This window comes from Coregonus lavaretus (assembly GCF_964263955.1).
Source record: "Coregonus lavaretus genome assembly, chromosome: 23".
In the NCBI taxonomy this organism is placed as follows: Eukaryota; Metazoa; Chordata; class Actinopteri; order Salmoniformes; family Salmonidae; genus Coregonus; species Coregonus lavaretus.
This window is the reverse complement of record NC_140010.1, coordinates 39,709,134-39,731,759: the sequence shown is the minus strand read 5'-3', so window position 1 is coordinate 39,731,759 and position 22,626 is coordinate 39,709,134. Positions and strand designations below refer to the sequence as shown.

Sequence of the window (22,626 nt, the reverse complement as noted above, 5' to 3'; positions counted from 1 at the left end):
ACCGCTGTTTGTTTCTTGTTCGTTTGCTTTGGTCTGTTTGTTTTTCACACCTGTTTCTGTTTTGGCGTAATTAGTGTCCTATAAGTTTCTCGTTGTGTTTGTCTAGTGTTGTGTGTAATTGATTTTCCGTCAGTTGTGTGTATTGCTCGGTTGAGCTTCTCTCCATTATACTGGAGTATTTTCCGCACCTGTTTGTGCGTGGTACTATTTTGTCGCACCTGTTTGTGCGCGGTTACTATTTTGTCGCACCTGTTTGTGCGCAGTTTCGTTTTCGCCTTCGTGCGTAATTGTTGCCTCCGGGCAAAGTTTCCTGTTGCCTTGGTTTGGCCTAATACAAGCCTTTGGGAATATCGTTCTGAGTCCTGCGTTTGATTCCACTATTACACCTACCGCACGCCTGACAGAATTACACACCATCAATGGAATCAGCAGGAGCCGAAGCAGCTCAGACGAGACTGGAGGCCCAGGTTCGGGACCAACGAGAGCAGATCCAGCAGATGGGGACCGCCCTGCAGGAGGTGATTTCCACCATCCGAGGCTGGGGTACGCCTCCACCACCTCCCTCCCTGCCAGCACCATCGGCCAGCCCACTCATTCCAGCGCCGGAACCTCGAGGAGTCCGACTATCTCTCCCGAGGGCCTACGACGGGACCGCGGCTGGGTGTCAGGGATTTCTACTCCAGGTGGAGTTATACCTGGCCACCGTGCACCCGGCTCCGTCGGGGCATGAGAGCGTGTCCGCCCTGATCTCCTGCCTGGCCGGTAAAGCGTTGGAGTGGGCCAACGCGGAGTGGAGGAAGATCGACGCCACGACGATTACATACGACGAGTTCTCCCGCCGCTTCAGGGCGGTGTTTGACCATCCCCCGGAGGGGAAAGCGGCGGGGGAGCGTCTGGTCTTCCTCCGGCAGGGGAGGAGGAGTGCCCAGGAATTCGCTCTTGAATTCCGTACTCTAGCGGCAGATGCAGGGTGGAATGATCGGGCCCTCATCGATTTATACAGATGTAGCCTGCGAGAGGACGTCCGTCGGGAGCTTGCTTGTAGGGACACCAGCCTCACTTTCGACCAGCTGGTCGACATGTCCATCAGGCTGGATCACCTGCTGGCTACCCGCGGACGTCCTGCGGAGGGTCCGTCCATTTCACCCTCCAGCGCCTCCGAGCCGTGTCCTATGGAGCTCGGGGGCGCTGGCGCTAGAGAAAGGAGGAGTCGGCAGGCTAGGGGGTCCATCCACTGCACCAACTGTGGTCGGGGAGGACACACCGCGGCTAGGTGCTGGGGATGGCCTCCTAGGGGAGATGACGACAGGTCCCGCACTGGGGATTCCCTCCAGGTGAGTAGGCGCCCCACTCACCCAGAGCTCACTGTTGCCCATTTTTGTATACCTGTCAGTTTTCCACAGGTAGCACCTCATTCCCAGCATAAGGCGCTGGTAGATTCAGGCGCGGCTGGGAATTTTATTGATAAAAAGTTTTGTTTAGCGTTAGGGATTCCCCTTACTCCTGTTGATGTTCCTTTCCCCGTTCATGCCCTAGATAGTCGTCCGTTGGGTACGGGCTTGATCAGGGAGGTCACAGCGCCACTTAGGATGTGTGCGCAGGGGGATCATCAGGAGATGATTCAGCTGTTCCTGATTGATTCTCCTGCGTATCCGGTGGTGCTGGGCATGCCCTGGTTGAGTACCCATAACCCAGCGATTTCGTGGCAGGAGAGGGCTCTGATGGAGTGGTCTGCTCAGTGTGGGGGTAGATGTTTGGGCGTTTCCGTAGGGGCTACCTCGGTGGAGAGTCCAAACCAGGTGCCCGCATTGCCCGTTCCACCTGAATATGGGGATTTGGCTATTGCGTTTAGTAAGGCGAGGGCGACGCGGTTGCCACCCCATAGGCAGGGGGATTGTGCGATAGACCTCCAGGCAGGAGCTGCGCTCCCACGGAGCCATGTGTATCCTCTGTCTCAGGAGGAGAAGAAAGCTATGGAGATTTACATAGACGAATCTCTGAGACAAGGATACATACGGCCTTCCACTTCCCCTGCGTCCTCGAGTTTCTTTTTCGTGAAGAAAAAGGATGGTGGTTTGCGTCCGTGCATCGATTACCGTGGTCTCAATCAGATTACGGTGAAGTATAGTTATCCACTCCCGCTGATTGCGACCATGACTGAGTCGTTGCATGGGGCGCGTTTCTTCACGAAATTAGATCTCAGGAGCGCGTACAACTTGGTGCGCATCAGGGAGGGTGATGAATGGAAAACAGCCTTTAGTACCACCTCGGGCCATTACGAGTATCTGGTCATGCCATACGGGTTGATGAACGCTCCGTCAGTTTTCCAATCCTTCGTGGATGAGATCTTCAGGGACATGCAGGGGCAGGGAGTGGTGGTGTACATTGATGACATTCTAGTGTACTCGCCTACCCGTGTCGAGCATGTGGCCCTGGTGCGAAGAGTGTTGCGGAGGCTGGTGGAGCACGACCTGTATGCGAAGGCAGAGAAGTGTCTGTTTTTCCAGGAGTCGGTCTCCTTTTTGGGTTATCAGTTGTCTGCGTCAGGGGTGAAGATGGAGGTCGACCGGGTGTCGGCCGTGCGTAATTGGCAAACACCAACTACTGTGAAGGAGGTGCAGCAGTTTTTGGGGTTTGCAAATTACTACAGGAGGTTTATCCGGGGTTTTGGACAGGTGGCAGCTCCCATCACGTCTCTGTTGAAGGGGGGTCCGGTGCGTCTGCAGTGGTCGGCCGAGGCGGACAGGGCGTTTGGGAGGCTGAAGGACCTGTTTACCTCGGCCCCGGTGCTGGCGCATCCGGATCCCTCTTTGCCGTTCCAGGTAGAGGTGGACGCGTCGGAGGCCGGCTTAGGAGCCGTGCTTTCACAACGGTCTGGCGCGCCACCTAAACTCCGCCCCTGTGCCTTTTATTCCAAGAAGCTCAGTCCGGCGGAGCGGAACTATGACGTAGGGGACAGGGAGCTGTTAGCCGTGGTACAGGCCCTAAAGGTGTGGAGGCACTGGCTTGAGGGGGCTCAACACCCTTTCCTCATTTTGACGGACCACTGTAACCTGGAGTACATCCGGGCGGCGAGGAGGCTGAACCCTCGCCAGGCAAGATGGAGTATGTTCTTGACCAGGTTTACTTTTAAGATCACGTACATCCCTGGGTCACAGAATGGCAAGGCAGATGCGCTGTCTCGGCGGTATGACACGGAGGAGAGGTCCGTGGAGCCCACTCCCATACTGCCTGAGTCGTGTCTGGTGGCACCGGTAGTGTGGGAGGTCGATTCTGAACTCGAGCGGGCGTTACGCACCGACCCTAGTCCACCACAGTGTCCGGAGGGTCGGAAGTACGTTCCGCTCGAGGTTCGGGATCGATTGATCTATTGGGCTCACACGTCACCCTCCTCTGGACATCCGGGTATCGGCCGGACAGTGCACTGTCTTAGTGCCAAGTACTGGTGGCCCACGTTGGCAAGGGATGTGAGGGTTTATGTTTCCTCCTGCTCGGTGTGCGCCCAGTGTAAGGCGCCTAGACATCTACCTAGGGGTAAGTTGCTACCCCTGCCCGTTCCACAACGACCCTGGTCCCACCTCTCAGTGGACTTTATAACAGACCTTCCCCTCTCCCAAGGGAATACTACCATCCTGGTCGTTGTGGACCGGTTCTCTAAGGCCTGTCGTTTGCTCCCCATGCCGGGTCTTCCTACTGCCCTACAAACTGCCGAGGCACTGTTTACCCATGTGTTCCGGCACTACGGGGTACCCGAGGACATTGTGGCTGATCGGGGTCCCCAATTCACCTCCAGAGTCTGGAGAGCGTTTATGGAGCGGTTGGGGGTCTCGGTGAGCCTCACCTCGGGTTACCACCCGGAGAGTAATGGGCAGGTGGAACGCGTAAACCAGGATGTGGGTAGGTTTCTCAGAACATACTGCCGGGACCGGCCGGAGGAGTGGTCAAGGTACGTTCCCTGGGCCGAGATGGCCCAGAATTCCCTACGCCATTCCTCCACTAACCTAACTCCATTTCAATGTGTGTTAGGTTACCAGCCGGTTCTGGCACCCTGGCAGCAGAGCCAGATCGAGGCTCCTGCGGTGGATGAGTGGGCGCGGCGCTCGGAGGAGACTTGGAACGCTGCACACGTCCACCTGCAGCGGGCCCTCCGACGTCAGAAGGCGAGCGCTGATCTCCACCGCAGTGAGGCACCGGTGTACGCACCTGGTGATCGAGTCTGGCTCTCTACCAGAAACCTGCCCCTCCGCCTGCCCTGTCGGAAACTGGGTCGGCGGTTTGTAGGGCCATTTAAAGTCCTGAGAAGGTTGAACGAGGTATGTTATAGGTTAATGTTACCTGTGGAGTATAAGTGTATTAACCCCTCGTTCCATGTGTCCCTTCTCAGGCCGGTGGTAGCGGGCCCACTCCAAGAAGATGAGATCTTGGAGACTCCTCCGCCCCCGTTGGACATCGAGGGGGCACCGGCGTACTCCGTGAGATCCATCTTGGATTCGAGACGTCGGATGGGGGGTCTCCAGTATCTAGTGGAGTGGGAGGGGTACGGCCCGGAGGAGCGGTGTTGGGTGCCGAGGAGAGACGTTTTGGACCCGTCGCTCCTGACGGAATTCCATCGGGGGCATCCGACGCGCCCTGCGCCGCGTCCTCCTGGTCGTCCCCGAGGCCGGAGTCGGCGCACGTCTGGAGCCGCGCGTCAAGGGGGGGGTACTGTCACGGTTTCGGCCGAGGCTGCCTCTCTCCCTTGTTCGGGCAGGTTTCGGCGTTCGTCGTCTCCGGAATTCTAGCTGCCACCGCTGTTTGTTTCTTGTTCGTTTGCTTTGGTCTGTTTGTTTTTCACACCTGTTTCTGTTTTGGCGTAATTAGTGTCCTATAAGTTTCTCGTTGTGTTTGTCTAGTGTTGTGTGTAATTGATTTTCCGTCAGTTGTGTGTATTGCTCGGTTGAGCTTCTCTCCATTATACTGGAGTATTTTCCGCACCTGTTTGTGCGTGGTACTATTTTGTCGCACCTGTTTGTGCGCGGTTACTATTTTGTCGCACCTGTTTGTGCGCAGTTTCGTTTTCGCCTTCGTGCGTAATTGTTGCCTCCGGGCAAAGTTTCCTGTTGCCTTGGTTTGGCCTAATACAAGCCTTTGGGAATATCGTTCTGAGTCCTGCGTTTGATTCCACTATTACACCTACCGCACGCCTGACAACAACACAGCTTTGGTGACACACCTGTCTCAAAAACAAGTGGTTTTGAATTTCCGACCTCTTCTCCTTCCGACCATGCCGTTCGGCTCATAAAATTATTACCAATTTTACCCACTTCATCTCAAAATGAGAAACTGCTATTGAGTAAACTATATCTACTTAAATATAAAGTTGAATCCCTCCATCTCCTAAAATTAATGTATTCTTTTATTTTTATTTTGTTCATGGTTATTGTCCATAATTGTCGGTTACATGATCATGAGGAGACTCTTGAATTGTATGGCTAAAGAACAAGTTACATGTATGCCATTTTGTGCAAACCAAAGCAAACAATGGTTGTTGTAAATAATGCAGAACTTCCAGAATATCATTTTAATTTGCAGTCATTGTATGTTGTGTATCTGCTATTTGTGTGTGAGAGTTAAGGACACTGGTCTAACCCACCTGTATTGTTGACCTCTCCTTATCTAGCCGAGTTCCTGTTTCTTCTGTGGGGAGTGTACCTCTGCTATGCTGTCCGGACCGTACCGTCAGCCTTCCATGAACCACGCTACATGACTGTTGCCATATACAATGAACTCCTCATATCGGCAATATTCCACACCATTAGGTAAGTAATAAGGGAGAGAGAGAGAGAAAGAGAGAGAGAGAGAGAATCTATACTGTGTATGCCCTTGCAAATGTGTGACCCTATAGTTTAAAATCAAGAAGCGATATAGGCCTCTAAGCAGGAGAATAACAGGAGCAGAACATCCCCAGTTAAAAGGCAGAGTAGAGCGCTCCCTCCCATCAAGCAAATGAATAGTCAGCAGGACAGCTTGGATAAGCCACTTGAACAGAGGTGAGTAAAATATGCCTGCACTAGGCAGACAGTGCATAAATCTGCCAAGGCTTAAAATAAACTCCTTATGCCCTGTAACTGTTCCTATACTTGACTCTGCTGGAGGAGCTCACACTGGTTGGTGGCACTGGCTTGATGAGCCACCTCCTCATTTGACCACCAGGAAAACTACAAGTGTGTGTGGGGAAGGGGGGTGGGGGGAAAGGGGGTTGTGTGTGTGTGTGTGTGTGTGTGAGGATGGGGTTGTGTGTGTGCTTGGTCATAGTAGCAATTGCCTCAATGTACAAGTTATCACTCGGCATATACAGTATATACAAAGTGGCACCTAGAACATTAATCACAAAGCTGCATGTAGAACCTGTCTGTAATATTTAAGATCATCACGAACAGCTGGGTCCAATGAATACCTTTTACAAATCCCATTGAATGTAAGTGAGGTTGGCATACGTAAAGTATGAGCATAAACAAGTCTATTGTCATGCTTATTCTCTGCCGGAACAAACCAGAAAGGTTATGGCATACCCATCAATCTGACCCCGGGGTTGTACCTGAAAAGTTTTCAGAACAACAATGTTGGCATGCCTCACCCAATAACAAACCAGCTGTGATTGAATATGCCTACATAGAATATTACAACAGTGACAGAAGGGGAATAAAAAAATCAGATACTTTTCATCTGTCGCCTAAATTTAAAATTCTGAACAGCACCCTCATGTCGCAGATGAATCACAGACAATACTTTTTATAAATCAGGTGAATATTACATCCAACCTCCAAATACCGCGTGAGTAACACTTTATTTGGGTCGTCCATGTGATGAGTGATTTCGAAGGAGTCAGGCGCAGGAGGGTAAATCACAGAATAACAGGATTTATTCCGAAAACACAGAGTTACGCAGTAATGTGTCAAAACACTCCAGTGTGCAAAACAGGCGCACTGGAAAAAACAAGGCACACAGGGAAATATCCCGGCGATACAAAATACAAGGAGCTCCACCGAGCTTCTCTAACCTCCACAATAAACAATCACACACAAAGACAACGGGGCAGAGGGAACACTTATTCAGGTACTGATGAGTGGAAATAAACCAGGTGTGTGTAATAAACAAGACAAAACAAATGGAATGATGAGATGAGGAGCGGCAGTGGCTAGAAGGCAGGTGACGACAAACGCCGAAGCCTGCCCGAACAAGGAGAGGAGGCATCTTCGGAGGAAGTCGTGACCGGTTGATAACCTAAAACACATTGAAATTACGATAGGTTAGTGGGGGAGTGGCAGAGAGAGTTCTGGGCATATTCATCCCATGGCAAGAACACCGACCACTCCCCCCGCCAGTCCTGGCAGTAGGACCTCAGGAACCTACCCACATCCTGATTCACCCGTTCCACCTGCCCATTACTCTTGGGGTGAAACCCAGAGGTCAGGCTGACCGAGACCCCCAGATGTTCCATGAACGCCTTCCAGACCCTGGATGTGAACTGGGGACCCCGGTCAGACATGATGTCCTCTGTCACCCCGTAGTGCTGGAAGATGTGAGTAAACAGGGCCTCCGCAGTCTGCAGGGCCGTAGGGAGACCGGTCAGAGGAAGGAGTCGGCAGGCTTTTGAAAAGCGGTCCACAATGACCAGGATGGTGGTGTTACCCTGAGAGAGGGGAAGATCAGTGAGAAAGTCAATACACAGGTGGGACCATGGCCGTTGTGGAACTGGTAAGGGCTGTAACGAACATCGGGCGAACTCCCCATAGTTGTCCAGCTTCGGAGGAAGTCGTGACAGTCCATCTGTAGATGCTCTCAACTAACTATTTGCTAGGAGCCGCCCGAGTGGCGCAGTGGTCTAAGGCACTGCATCGCAGTGCTAGCTGTGCCACTAGAGATCCTGGTTCGAGTCCAGACTGGGAGACCCATGGGGTGGCGTGCAATTGGTCCAGCGTCGTCCAGGGTAGGGGAGGGTTTGGCCGGCAGGGATGTTCTTGACCCATCGTGCACTAGCGACTCCTGTGGCGGGCCGGGTGCAGTGCACGCTGACTCGGTCACCAGTGTTTCCTCCAACACATTGGTGTGGCTGGCTTCCGGTTTAAGTGTGCACTGTGTCAGTGGGCTCGGTTGGGTTGTGTTTCGGAGGACGCACGACTCTCAACCTTCGCCTCTCCCGTGTCCGTAAGGTCATTTTACTGACAATGTTTGTCTATGGAGATTGCATGGCGGTGTGCTCGATTTTATACAACTGTCAGTAACGGGTGTGGCTGAAATAGCCGAATCCACTCATTTGAAGGTGTGTCCACATACTTTTGTATATATTGCGTATATGCAGAGTACGATAGAATGGGAAATGGGATAGAACAACAAGGACTGTATCTAATAATGACCTAATAACCATGTATTCCATAGTAACACCAGATTAATGACTAGCATGGCAATAGTACAGTAAGAATAATGGCAAAGACTGCATATTATAAAAATAGTAGGCTATTGCACAACAACACACAAGAGCAAGGACTGTATTTAAATATATAGGAAACAGGAAGTAGTAAACCGTTACTAATCATTGCAGACAATATCAGTAGTAACATAATAATAACAGGAATGAGAACTACAGAGAATACTGCTACTGTAGCAAATACAAGGATAACAACAGCGACAACAACTTACTTTGTTTACGCATCCCTTGCACACGTCCACCCACGTTCTGAGACTGGAAAAACACAGTTCAGGCCCGGCTAATACTTATACGCTTGAGGGAGCATGCAACGGACCCGATTTGCCATTGCTGGGCTAGCTAGGATCATCTGACCAATCACAGGATACATGATCAGTGCATGGGCAGAGTGTGGGGTGCATGGGGACAGTCTGATTGGCTGAAGCCACGAGCTGGAGGTAATCTATCTCTCATGTGAGGCTAGACTATGCAGCGCCAGCCAGACATAAACAACAACACACCCGCTATAAATTAGTCCCACAGTGCCCTCGGCAGAGGGATACTGTAACACTTTTCTCTTCTCTGCTTTTTAGTCCAGGAATAGGCTTCATCTGTGTCTGAGAATGCCACAGTGCTAGAGCTGGGTCCAGATTCTACTACCTGTCAGAGGTGCTGCAGATAAAGTTGAGCTCCTGGGTCTCAGGCAGACTGTACCACTGGTGACGTCCATCGCTCTCTACTCGAAGCGGATCCTTTGTCCGCACCACCCAGGGCATTTGAACTGATACAGTGAGGGAAAAAAGTATTTGATCCCCTGCTGATTTCGTACGTTTGCCCACAGACAAAGAAATTATCAGTCTATAATTTTAATGGTAGGTTTATTTGAACAGTGAGAGACAGAATAACAACAAAAAAATCCAGAAAAACGCATGTCAAAAATGTTATAAATTGATTTGCATTTTAATGAGGGAAATAAGTATTTGACCCCTCTGCAAAACACGACTTAGTACTTGGTGGCAAAACCCTTGTTGGCAATCACAGAGGTCAGACGTTTCTTGTAGTTGGCCACCAGGTTTGCACACATCTCAGGAGGGATTTTGTCCCACTCCTCTTTGCAGATCTTTTCCAAGTCATTAAGGTTTCGAGGCTGACGTTTGGCAACTCGATCCTTCAGCTCCCTCCACATATTTTCTATGGGATTAAGGTCTGGAGACTGGCTAGGCCACTCCAGGACCTTAATGTGCTTCTTCTTGAGCCACTCCTTTGTTGCCTTGGCCGTGTGTTTTGGGTCATTGTCATGCTGGAATACCCATCCACGACCCATTTTCAATGCCCCGGCTGAGGGAAGGAGGTTCTCACCCAAGATTTGACGGTACATGGCCCCGTCCATCGTCCCTTTGATGCGGTGAAGTTGTCCTGTCACCTTAGCAGAAAAACACTGCCAAAGCATAATGTTTCCACCTCCATGTTTGACGGTGGGGATGGTGTTCTTGGGGTCATAGGCAGCATTCCTCCTCCTCCAAACACGGCGAGTTGAGTTGATGCCAAAGAGCTCCATTTTGGTCTCATCTGACCACAACACTTTCACCAAGTTCTCCTCTGAATCATTCAAATGTTCATTGGCAAACTTCAGACGGGCATGTATATGTGCTTTCTTGAGAAGGGGGACCTTGCGGGCGCTGCCGGATTTCAGTCCTTCACGGCGTAGTGTGTTACCAATTGTTTTCTTGGTGACTATGGTCCCAGCTGCCTTGAGATCATTGACAAGATCCTCCCGTGTAGTTTTGGTCTGATTCCTCACCGTTCTCATGATCATTGCAACTCCACGAGGTGAGATCTTGCATGGAGCCCCAGGGCGAGGGAGATTGACAGTTATTTTGTGTTTCTTCCATTTGTGAATAATCGCACCAACTGTTGTCACCTTCTCACCAAGCTGCTTGGCGATGGTCTTGTAGCCCATTCCAGCCTTGTGTAGGTCTACAATCTTGTTCTTGACATCCTTGGAGAGCTCTTTGGTCTTGGCCATGGTGGAGAGTTTGGAATCTGATTGATTGATTGCTTCTGTGGACAGGTGTCTTTTATACAGGTAACAAGCTGAGATTAGGAGCACTCCCTTTAAGAGTGTGCTCCTAATCTCAGCTCGTTACCTGTATAAAAGACACCTGGGAGACAGAAATCTTTCTGATTGAGAGGGGGTCAAATACTTATTTCCCTCATTAAAATGCAAATCAATTTATAACATTTTTGACATGCATTTTTCTGGATTCTTTTGTTGATATTCTGTCTCTCACTGTTCAAATAAACCTACCATTAAAATTATAGACTGCTCATTTCTTTGTCAGTGGGCAAACGTACAAAATTAGCAGGGGATCAAATACTTTTTTCCCTCACTGTACCAGAGGCCGACCCAAAACAACGCCGCCGGAGGAGGAGAGGGAACCGGAGCGGCCTTCTAGTCAGACTTAGGAGGCGTGCACACCACCCATTGCTTCCGAATATATTACTCGCTAATGTCCAGTCCCTAGATAACAAAGTTGACGAGATTAAGACAAGGGTTGCTTTCCAGAGAGACATCAGGGATTGTAACATACTCTGATTCGCGGAAACATGGCTCTCTCGGGATATACTGTCCCCGTCCATACAGCCATCTGGGTTCTCAGTACATCGCGCCGACAGGAATAAACATCTCTCCGGGAAGAAGGGTGGGGGGGTATGTTTCATAATTAACGACTCATGGTGTAATTGTAACAACATACAGGAACTCAAGTCATTTTGTTCACCTGACCAAGAATTCCTTACAATCAAATGCCGACCGTATTATCTCCCAAGAGAATTCTCTTCGGTTATTGTTACAGCCGTGTATATCCCCCCTCAAGCCGATACCATGACGGCCCTCAAGGATCTTCACTGGACATTATGCAAACTGGAAACCATATATCCTGAGGCTGCATTTATTGTAGCTGGGGATTTTAACAAAGCAAATTTGAGAGAAAGGCTACCTAAGTTCTATCACATATCAGAGCATGTGAGCGGAGTGGAGCGGGAGCGAGCATGGAGCGCAGAGCGGGATTTTGGACAGAGCGCAGAGCTGCATTTTTAAAAGGACGGAGCGTCGCCCTATGTCCCGCTCCAATTTCCCTCGCTCACACCACGAGTCTGAAGCATGCTCAAGCCTGACCCAGAATCCATCTGTTTAATTTAATTTGTGTCGTCCATGAATTTGTATTTTATAGAGCGAGAGGAGCAGCAGCAGCAACAAGAGAAAAGGGTTGAGGAATTCAAAAGTTTCTTCACTGATGGAAGCCAAACTGCAAGACCTACTGCAAAATGGTGATGGGCTCGTTCTGTCAGCGGACATTTGGACCAGTAGAAGAGGGCACAGCTTCCTTGGCATCGTGGCCAGTTTCATTGATGGGACGTTCCGGGGGCACACGATTTTGTTGGGCTGTGAGCACATACAGGGGCACCATACCGCAGATCGTATTTACCAAAAGTATGAAAGTGTACTTAAATATTGGAACGTGCAACGACGTGTGATTCGGGTCGTCACTGACAGTGCCAGCAACATGATCAAGGCGTTTAACCTCCTCCCTGGCACTGAAGAGGAGGCGGAGGGTGAAGTGACTGCGGATGCCAGCAGCAGCGCAGAACCTGAAGAGGAGGATGAGGGACCACCTGCGCCCTCGCAAGTCCATGTGGAAATGATAACCTCTAATGTAGAAACTATGATAAATCAGTACTTTACTGTGTCAAATTTACATCTGAGATGCCCCATTCACATGCTTCAGCTGGCGATCAAAGATGCCGTTAACGAGCACGACAACATTAATAGGCTGTTAGAGAAAGTCGGGCACCTGGTGAAAAGTGTACGCAAGAGCACCCTGAACACAGAGGAAACCGACCAATTAGGTGTCCACCCCACAAATGCCTGCGCCACTCGATGGAGCAGCCAGCTGCAGATGATTCAGTCGTTCATCCGGTTGTTCCAAAAAGACCCGTTATGGCAAAACAAGTCTAATGTTGCTAAAATCACCCTGAATCAAGTACGGCAACTGACACACCTTGTCAGTGTGCTGACACCACTGGCAGACCTCATAGACAAAATGCAGAAGGAGCTGGGGAACCTGGGGATGATCCTCCCTGCTGTCAGAAATCAAATCCCTGCTCACCGATGACACTCACGCTGCACTTCCAATGGGCATCGCTGCTTTTGCAGAAACATTGGCAAACAACGTGTCAATTCGCTATGGAATATACTATACTGATTAACATCTCATTTTAGCATCAGTGTTAGATCCCTGTTTCAAGACAGAATGGATAATCCGAGATGAGTCTGTATGCAACAAAACCGGGGAGATAAAGTAAGGCTGTGGTTTAAGCTAAAAGTGAAATACATGCAGATTTTGTTCCTTTTTTGGAGCGAGCGGGGGGGCGATTTGAGTGGTGCGCGATGCAAACTGCGTTGAGCGCTGAGCGATAATGAGCGGACTGGCCTGATGTGGCTTTGAGCGGGGTGAACAGCTCCGTGAGCGAGGAGCTGAGATTCTCACCGCTCCACTCACATATTGACTGTAGCACTCGCGCTGGAAAAACGCTGGACCATTGTTGCACTAACTTCCGCGATGCATACAAGGCCCTCCCCCGCCCTCCTTTCGGCAAATCTGACCACGACTCCATTTTGCTCCTCCCTTCCTATAGGCAGAAACTCAAACAGGAAGCACCCGTGCTAAGGACTATTCAATGCTGGTCTGACCAATCGGAATCCACGCTTCAAGATTGTTTTGATCACGCGGACTGGGATATGTTCCGGGTAGATAAGAGTGTCTGCTAAATGACAAAAAAATAAAATATTGCTGCACTGTCGGAACTAGAAGCACAAGCATTTCGCTACACTCGCAATGGTTGATACCATTCCATTGACTCCATTCCAGCCATTATTATGAGCTGCCCTCCCCTCAGCAGCCTCCACTCTACCCTTGTCACTTGAGATGGTGACCATATAGTGGGAATCTGCCAGCAATGTCCCCTCTACCCAGTAGCTACCCTATCTATACAAAAGTATGTGGACACCTCTTCAAATGAGTGGATTCAGCTATTTCAGCCACACCCGTTGCTGACAGGTGTATAAAATCGAGCACACAGCCTTACAATCTCCATAGACAAACATTGACAGTAGAATGGCCTTACTGAAGAGCTCAGTGACTTTCAACGTGGCACCGTCATAGGATGCCACCTTTCCAGCCGCAAAGTGGTAGAACACACAAGCTCACAGAACGGGACCGCCGAGTGCTGAAGCGCGTAAAAATCGTCTGTCCTCGGTTGCAACACACACTACTGAGTTCCAAACTGCCTCTGGAAGCCACGTCAGCACAATAACTGTTCGTCGGGACCTTCATGAAATGGGTTTTCATGGCCGAGTAGGATTCTATTGGAAAAATCACAAATCCTATAGGATCTTTTGACTAGGGTTGTGAGTTCCAGCCCTGCTCAGAGCAGAATAGAATGCACTCTGTTACACTTAGATAATGGTGTCCTCAAATAAACCTGTTGGTATCTATTTGCAGGTTCACTCTGGCCCCTCTGTGGCACCCTGACTGGATGCTCATGCTGGTCTTCGCTCACACACACCTCACCGTGACTGTGACTTTGGGGCTGCTGCTTGTTCCAAAGGTAACCCTGCTCTCCCTCCTCTACTTTTCCCCTGAATACATAACCAGTACATTAAACAGCTTCTTACTGCAATAATGATTCTCTTACTGTAATTGAAATGCACATCTGAGTATTTTAAACTATCTCTTCAGTCTTATGGAGAACATTTAAACACTCGATGAGTGGGGAATAAACTGTTTCATTTCTCAAGACGTAATTAGATGCCTCAGAAGTATAAGACAATTAGGAACAATGGGATGATGTCAATCTTGTCTGTTGGCAACATTTTCCTCTTGCAAAGACAAGCACGGCGTGAACAAATGCACTATAACATTTTAAATAATGTCACCCTAAGAAGGTTTTTTCCCCTCTCGTTAGTTTCTGTCCACAGGGACTCAGGCAAGGGATGACATTGCCACTGAAGCCTATGAGGAGGAGCTGGACATGGGCCGGTCTGGGTCCTACCTCAACAGCAGCATCACCTCAGCCTGGAGTGAGCACAGCCTGGACCCTGAGGACATACGGGTGAGCAGGGTCCCTCCCTGTCTTTTTTTAAAGACTGGTCAGATTAAGCACCCATTTGCTGTTTCTTAACAAAGGCAAACAGCTTTTTGGGGGGAACATGCCCAATCAATGAAGGCGTATCACTGACGGCACCACATTTTAATAATTAATGATAAAGTGTAATTCGTATAGCGCATTTCATTAGAGCAAATGCCAAAGTTTGATAAGGCAGAGATGTTGTGTCCGTTTTGTTTTTACGTATACTTGAGTATCAGTTTAGCAGTGAAAGTTTATTTTGTGGTCTCTGAGGATTTGGCTTAGTGAGAGTATGTAGATTAAAAACTGGATTGGCCCCAACACTGACCCCTGTGGGAAGTCGCTACCTTGTGGCAAAGTTCTGGTCTGTCAAGGAAATGGACCATGGTTAGTTTGTGGCTGTGATGTCAGAAAATGTCTGTAGCACAAACACTTGGATAAATCCTTTTCGCATTGAACAAGCATTATGATTTCTCATCCACTTTTCTCTCTCTCAACCCCTCTATCTGTGTCGCTATTTTAGGATGAGCTAAAGAAGCTCTTCGTCCAACTGGAGGTCTACAAGCGCAAGAAGATGTTGGCCAACAACCCCCATCTCCAGAAGAAGCGCAGCTCCAAGAAGGGCCTGGGCCGCTCCCTCATGAGGCGCATCACTGAGATCCCAGAGACCATGCACCGGCACGGCAGCCATGGCAGTCGTGAGGATCGTGACTGTAGTGAGCATGGGAGCAACCGCAGCACCCTTCGACGGAACCCCTTTGACCCATCCCACTCTGGTCACAAGTCCAGGGAAGACTCTCTGAAAAACAAGGTCCTGGGCCTGAAGAAATCGCACAGCTTCGACCACGTCTGTGACCAAGGGGAGGAAACTGCTGGCGGACAAAATGGCTCAGTTGGGGACAAAATGGCCGCCGGTGAGGGTTCCTTGCTTGGATCCCTCATGAGGAGGCAAGTGAAGAAGTCACCAGAGCATGCCCCAAGGGTTGAACCGGCCGAGTCCACCGAGTCAGTGCCCTTGGTCTGCAAGTCGGCCAGCGCGCACAACTTTACAGTGGATAAAAAGCCCATCCACCTGAGGACGTCCATCATGCAGAAGTCACTGAGTGTCATAACCAGTGCCAAAGAGAAGATGCCCGGGCTCACCATCAAGACGCATAGCGTGGAGGAAGCCAGCAAGAAGGGACTCAAGGGCCGCGATGGGAGGATGCTGTCTGAGGTGGACGAGGCGGAAGAGAAGGAGTGTTATCCCAAGATGATCATCAGCCAGTCGGTGGAGTACTCCAAGACGCCCATGGGCAAGATGGGCATCATGAAGCAGCAGGTGAGTGGCAGCCAGCCATCCATCAATACAGAGCCAGGGAGAAACCTGTATGACCTCTCCGAGGTGTGCCCTTGGGATGTGGAGGACCCCCAAACCCCCTCGGAAGGAAGGTCACAGAAGCATGTGTCCATTGCTCTGGGAGAGACCACCACGGTCCACAGGGGGGGTGGTGGTGGTGGTGCGGTTAGTACTAAGGGCAGTCGCTCCCAACAGAAGCAGCAGGGAGCCGCAGGGCAATCGCCTGCAGGCCGACGTCGCTCCAAAGATAAGGGGGGCGATCCAGACGAGGCCAGAGAAACAAGGAAGCCCAGGTCTCCCAGATCTCCACTCCCCCTCAAACCAGAGGTGTGCCCCTGGGCCTTTGAGGAGCAGCCAGTGTTGGGAGGTGATTCAGACTCCATCTCCCCAGAGAGGATCAGACATAAGAAGAGCGTCACACCCACTGATGGGAAGCCCAAGATCCTTCACTCAGACTACTCCAAATCCACAGGGAGTCTGCTGCAGCCGCCCACCCTGATGGTGGACATCTGTCCCTGGGACTACAACGAAGCCCCAGCCCCGCCCTCCCCCAGCCAGGAGAAGACCTGCTCCAGCCCCACGCCTCACTCCAAGAGGAAACGAAAAGGCTCATGCTCCTCCAAAGAGAGGGGAGAGAGGGGTGAGAGAGAGAAAGGAGGGAGGGACAGGGAGGAAGAGAAGCAACACAGGTCAAAGAGCAAGGAGAGGAGGAGCTCCTCCAGCAGGCCCTCGGAAAGACGACGTGTCAGCCAATCCTCGGAGGGCGGTTCGGTCACCGTGCCAACGTCTGGGAGACGGAGGAGCTCGACAAGAGACCCGGAGGTGTCGGAGAACAAGAGAGTGCAGGCATGCCCGTGGGAGGTAGAGAACACGCCAACCAACATGGCACAGACAAAGACTTCTCCAGCGAAAGAAAATTCTTTGAGTTCTAATTTCAAACAACCCATGAGCACTGCCAAAAAGGTTGACGTTTGTCCGTGGGATTTTGAAGACAATGGTTCAGAGAAACGTGCATGATATTTTACATGATAGACTTTATATGTTTTGTATTCACGGCACAAAAGCCCTGCAAACTGTGTTTTAAAGATAGGGGAAGTGTGGGGAAATAAATTTCTGCAGAATTTGCCCTGTGGTTATGTCAGAATCATATTGTGAAGAAAAACATGACACTACTTTCTCTTAAAGCATTCCAAACAAAGTATTCGTTCTTCAAAACGCGCACTTTATCTGAAATGTAGAGGAATGTGTAGTCGGCACTATTTGCTTGTAGATTTGCTCAGTTTGCATTTGTGCTCGTTTTGTCACACTCTTCAATACATAAAATTACGTCCTAACTGTTGCTAGAGTTCTCTTTGGCCTGTATCCTGCACATGTGCCATTTTTGTCAAGTAGTGGTTGGAGTATGAGTTCACAGTGTTGGTCATTGGGAAGTACATCATGTAATTTCCATATTACGCACAGTGCACAGATAATTGTGCCTCAATTTTTGGCCTTATAGATTATACAAAGGATATGAATTTTGAGTGTTGAGCAGGAGAAATAGGTACATAGGTGAACCGTACATAGTTAACACTTAGTACATAGGTAACAACATGAGGATACATGCTCTGAAGGGAAAGTATCTCACTGGTCTCCATTTAGTCAAACATGCTTTATGTCTGTAAAAAGAAACAGAAGTTTATCTTTGATATATACGTTTCTCAAAATAACTGCTGTAGCATGTGGCAAAGCACTTCCAAAAGTGTCTTTAGGTCCATTCGTCAACTTACATCCAAAACATATGGTAATGAAGATGTAATACTTGATGTTACCTATTATAATTAAATGTTCAAGTTCAAAGTTCAAATACAACTTAAACCATAAAGCTTTGAAGAATGTTTCTATGTGCATTAATCTGAAAATATGATATGGAAAAAATATTGAAGCAGTATTGTAAGATCCCCAAAGGTCCCCCCCCCCCCCTCTCTTGTACAATGTTGACATTAATTTATATATGTTCATTTTAGGTGAATCATTAGCAAGTTTTGTCTTGTCCTTTTACCAAACGTCAATACATCAAACTTTTTATTTTAAGGTTTATGTATAATCACTTCAGTGCTCTCTTATGGACCAAAAGCAATTAAAAATCAGATGGATTATACAGCATATTTTACTTTTGCTTGCTTTCCAAATCCATACAATTGCTTGATAACACCTTATAATTGTTCACCTAAAATCAAATGCTATGACATTGATTGTCAAAATAGTGTCACCACACAGGTGTGTGTGTGTGTGTGTGTTTGTGCATTCTTGCATGTGTGCGTGTATGCATGGGTGTGTATATCGTGTGTGTGTCTGCACCATTGCATTGCATGAAAAACATTTGCCACTTTAGCATTATTACTGATTCCCTCTTCCTTTTACATGGCCATTGTAACATTTTAGTGGTGGTGATTTGATCTACTCCACCAGTAACAAGTAACTCTTGTTGTTGTTGTCGTCAAAGACCTAAGGGTCATATTCATTATTGCAATGGAAAACTTTCACACTGGAAACAAACATTTGTTATTGGACGAGTTCAGCTTAGCCTGTTTCAGTCTGTTTTCCTCCATTTGGTATCCTAGTGAATAAGACCCAGGTAATCAGGAACACAATTATGTTGTATCTATGATACAGTGGCTTCTGCATGACAGTAAACATATTGGCCCAACGTCTCACTGCTCTTCGCTCCATCAGACTGGTATGACTTGTTTATTAAGTGAACTTGTACCACTATTGTATGCTTGCAATAAATATTTATATAAAACTCAATATTATTTTCTGTTGTTATTTGACGGGTATTGTCGAACAGTGGTCTGGAGAGAATACTTACTTCTTCATCACATAGAACAACACTACACCCTGGTGGAGATAAGCATACATAACTGTAGACGTAATCAATGTATATTTTCTGCCAGGCCTGTATGTCATGCCCAAATAATTTCATAGTCCCTTGAAAGGGATTGTGTTTGTGATGCGTGATTTGAACAAGGAGGGGAGGCAGCTTCGGAGGAAGTCATGACAGTGTCGCTACTTAATTTGTTTGAATTTTGGGGAACATTGATTTTGGTTAGAAAATACAAATATAATTGGCAGTGACAAGGTAAGCAAAACCAAAGGGTGGATTGCAGTCTCTCCTTGTCCATAGACTGCTTTCAATAAGGAAACAAATATGTACGTTTGTAATGTGGCTGGACTATCCATTTAAGGGGCTCATACATGCTTATGACAAGTCTTAAAATGTTACTTCCTCATCCTTGAATTGTTTTTACAGACTAGAATTTCATGAGGAGCCTAATATCAGACTAATAAAGTCCCAACAATATAAATTATAGTTGAACCAAACAGATGGCTAATTTGTAACGACCCTTACGTTTTTAGACACTTAACCATAGCATTAAATAAAATAGGTTATTGAATATTGAATATATGATTGAATATACTGAAAATATACTGAATATTTATTGATATTGTATATCAGAGAATGAGAAGCTTCTGGTCAGTGCTGTGTCAAGCTGAATACACAGAGGGACTGTGGGCTGTAGTTATTTTGTGTTCTGACAATGAACAAAAAAAGTGTGCATGGAGTACCTTGGGAAACCGAACTACCGAACCATCCAATGATGGGATTTATAAATAGGTTATCTGGGCTCCCGAAAGGACTGATCTCTATAGATGGGTTGGTTGTTTAGCAACGAAACCGACGCGTGCGCAACTATGGGACAAAACAGATGAGGTTGGCTTAAATTGTTGACAATATGTAAACTATATTTAGTCTCCAATGTTTACTGAAAACATACAGTGCATTCTGAAAGTATTCGGACCACTTCACTTTTTCCACATTTTGTTACGTTTCAGCCTTATTCTATAATGGATTAAATTGTTTTGTTTTTCCTCATCAATCTACACACAATACCCCATAATGACAAAGCAAAATCATTTTTGGGACATTTTTGCTAATCTATTGCAAACAGCCCTTAGCCGTGGTATATTGGCCATATACAACACCCCCTCGTGCCTTATTGCTTAACTATAAACCGGGTAGTTTGGGTCCTCGATCCTGGTTGGCGGAAACATTTCAGCATGTGTATATCAGACAATATACCACAGGTATGACGCAAAAACAAAATGTTACTGTTCTATTTATGTTGGTAACCAGTTTATAATAGCAATAAGGCACCTCTGGGGTTTCTGGTGTATGGCCAATATACCACGGTTAAGGACTGTATCCAGGAACATCATTGCTTAAATATATAACAAACGTTCAACCCCCCCCAAAAAGATGTAACCTACAGTCTTGTTAAAGCAGTGTTTAATGACCTTGACTTAATAATAAGGTTGAGGTTTGGTGTCATAATCAGTGTTTTCAGTTCAATGTTTACAAAGCATGTATTTCGGCATTAAAGACTGGCACTTTGGCTGGTGGCATAATTGCTTTTCTTAGAACTCTAAATAGTGGTTATAGTAAGCCTACTATCTACTGGACTTAGCCCAACATGTCTCTAAATGTCATGCTAAATGTATGCTAATGCAGAGAGACACTACAGCAGCAGCATTGCACATCAGGCATTACAAATGCATTTGATTGGAATCACTGTAAAAATAATATATATACATTTTATTACAGCTCATTTGGGGTAAACAATATGTTTATACTACTTACATACTGTGTCCATGTTAAACATGATTGTTTGTGGATGTCTAACACAAGTGGACCTCCAGACAAATGTACAACCCCTTTCTGTTAGCCTAGGGTCTCCTGAAAATTGTCATTACTGTATATAAGGCACGCAGAGGATAGTCACATTAGAATATGGCGGCTAACCCGAAACACAAAGTGCCTTCACACCCCTTTACCTTTTCCACATTTTGTTGTGTTACAGCCTGAATTTAAAATGGATTAAATTGAGATTTTGTGTAACTGATCTACACACAATAACCCATAATGTCAAAGTGGAATTTTGGTCGTAGATAAAAGCTGAAATGTTGTGAGTCAGTAAGTATTCAACCCCTTTGTTATGGCAAGCCTAAATAAGTATAGGAGTTACAAATGTGCTTAACAAATTGCATAATAAGTTGCTTGGACTCATTCCATGTTCAACAATAGTGGTTAACATGATTTCTGAATGATTATCCCATCTCTGTACCCCACACATACAATTATCTGTAAGGTCCCTCAAGTACAGATTCAGCTACAAAGACAAGGGAGGTTTTTCAATGCCTCGCAAAGAAGTGCACCGATTGGTGAAAATAAAAAAAGAGGGAGCCTGTACAGAATAAAAACTATTCCAAAACATGCATCCTGTTTGCAACAAGGCACTTAAGTAATACTGCAAGAAATGTGGCAAAGAAATGAACGTTTTGTCCTGAATACAAAGCGTAATGTTGGGGGCAAATCCAACATATTACTGAGTACCACTATTCATATTTTCAAGCCTGGTGGTGGCTGCATCATGTTATGGGTATGCTTGTCATCAGCAAGACTAGGGAGTTTTTGGGGATAAAGTTAAACGGAATGGAGCTAAGCACAGGCAAAATCCTAGAGGAAAACCTGGTTCAGTCTGCTTTCCAACAGACACTGGGAGATGAATTCACCTTTCTGCAGGACAATAATCTAAAACACAAGGCCAAATCTACAATGTAGTTGCTTACCAAGATGACATTGAATGTTCCTGAGTGGCATAGTTACAGTTTTAACTTAAATTGGCTTGAAATCTATGGAAAGACTTGAAAATGTCTAGCAATGATCAACAACCAACCTGACAGAGCTTAAAGCTACAATATGTAACTTTTGGGGGACCAGACCAAATTCACATAGAAATGTGAGTTACAGATCTTTCATTCCCGTTGAAAGAAAGTCTAAGAAGCTGTAGATCTGTTCTATGTTGGCTATTTCTATGCTTCCCGTTCTGAAGTTTTGTTTTTGCGTCTCTTACTTTTGGTTTTGTACACCAGCTTCAAAAAGCTGAATATACAATATGTTTTATTTATGGAAAATATATTTCACAGTGGTTTAGATGGTACAATGATTCTCTACACAAGAGACTGCTTGTTTTGTCACATAAACTGAAATTAGATGAACTATGATAATTTTTGCAATCAGGAAATGGCAGAGAGATTTCTGCATCAAATACTTTTTTCAAGAATAATGGCCGAATATTGTACAATCCAGGTGTGCAAAGCTCTTAGAGACTTACCCAGAAAGACTCACAGCTCTAATCGCTGCCAAAGGTGATTCTAAAATGTATTGACTCAGGGGTGTGAATACTTATGTAAATGAGATATTTCTGTATTTCATTTTCAATAAATGCGCAAAAATGTCTATAAACATGTTTTCACTTTGTCATTATGGAGTATTGTGTGTAGCTGATTGAGAACAAATCGATTTAATCCATTTAGAATTCAGGCTGTAACACAACAAAATGTAGAATAAGTCAAGGGGTATGAATACCTTCTGAAGGCGCTGTACGCTCTTAACACACTTCAGAGTAAAACAAGCCCTGCAAAATCATCCTTGATAAATGCAGAGAATTTAAATGTCACAACAAGTATATTCTATAAAACTCTGGCGTCAATACAGTAACTTAATTGTATAAATACAAGAAAGACTACAAATATGCGCACAACAGATTTC

The 22,626-nt window shown here is 47.0% G+C and overlaps 1 protein-coding gene across 1 annotated transcript in view; it reads left to right on the top strand.

The window, feature by feature from the left end:
• LOC311150680 (metabotropic glycine receptor-like) overlaps positions 1-16,991 on the top strand; it is a gene marked incomplete at both ends in the record, with an annotated part of 80,613 nt that extends 63,622 nt beyond the window's left edge. Inside the window, 4 exons of the mRNA XM_084188184.1 lie at positions 5,660-5,798; positions 14,011-14,116; positions 14,474-14,620; positions 15,159-16,991. Coding sequence (XP_084044310.1) covers positions 5,660-5,798; positions 14,011-14,116; positions 14,474-14,620; positions 15,159-16,991 — 2,225 coding nt within the window. The remainder of the gene's footprint in view (positions 1-5,659; positions 5,799-14,010; positions 14,117-14,473; positions 14,621-15,158) is intronic.
• Between the last annotated feature and the right edge of the window lie 5,635 nt (positions 16,992-22,626).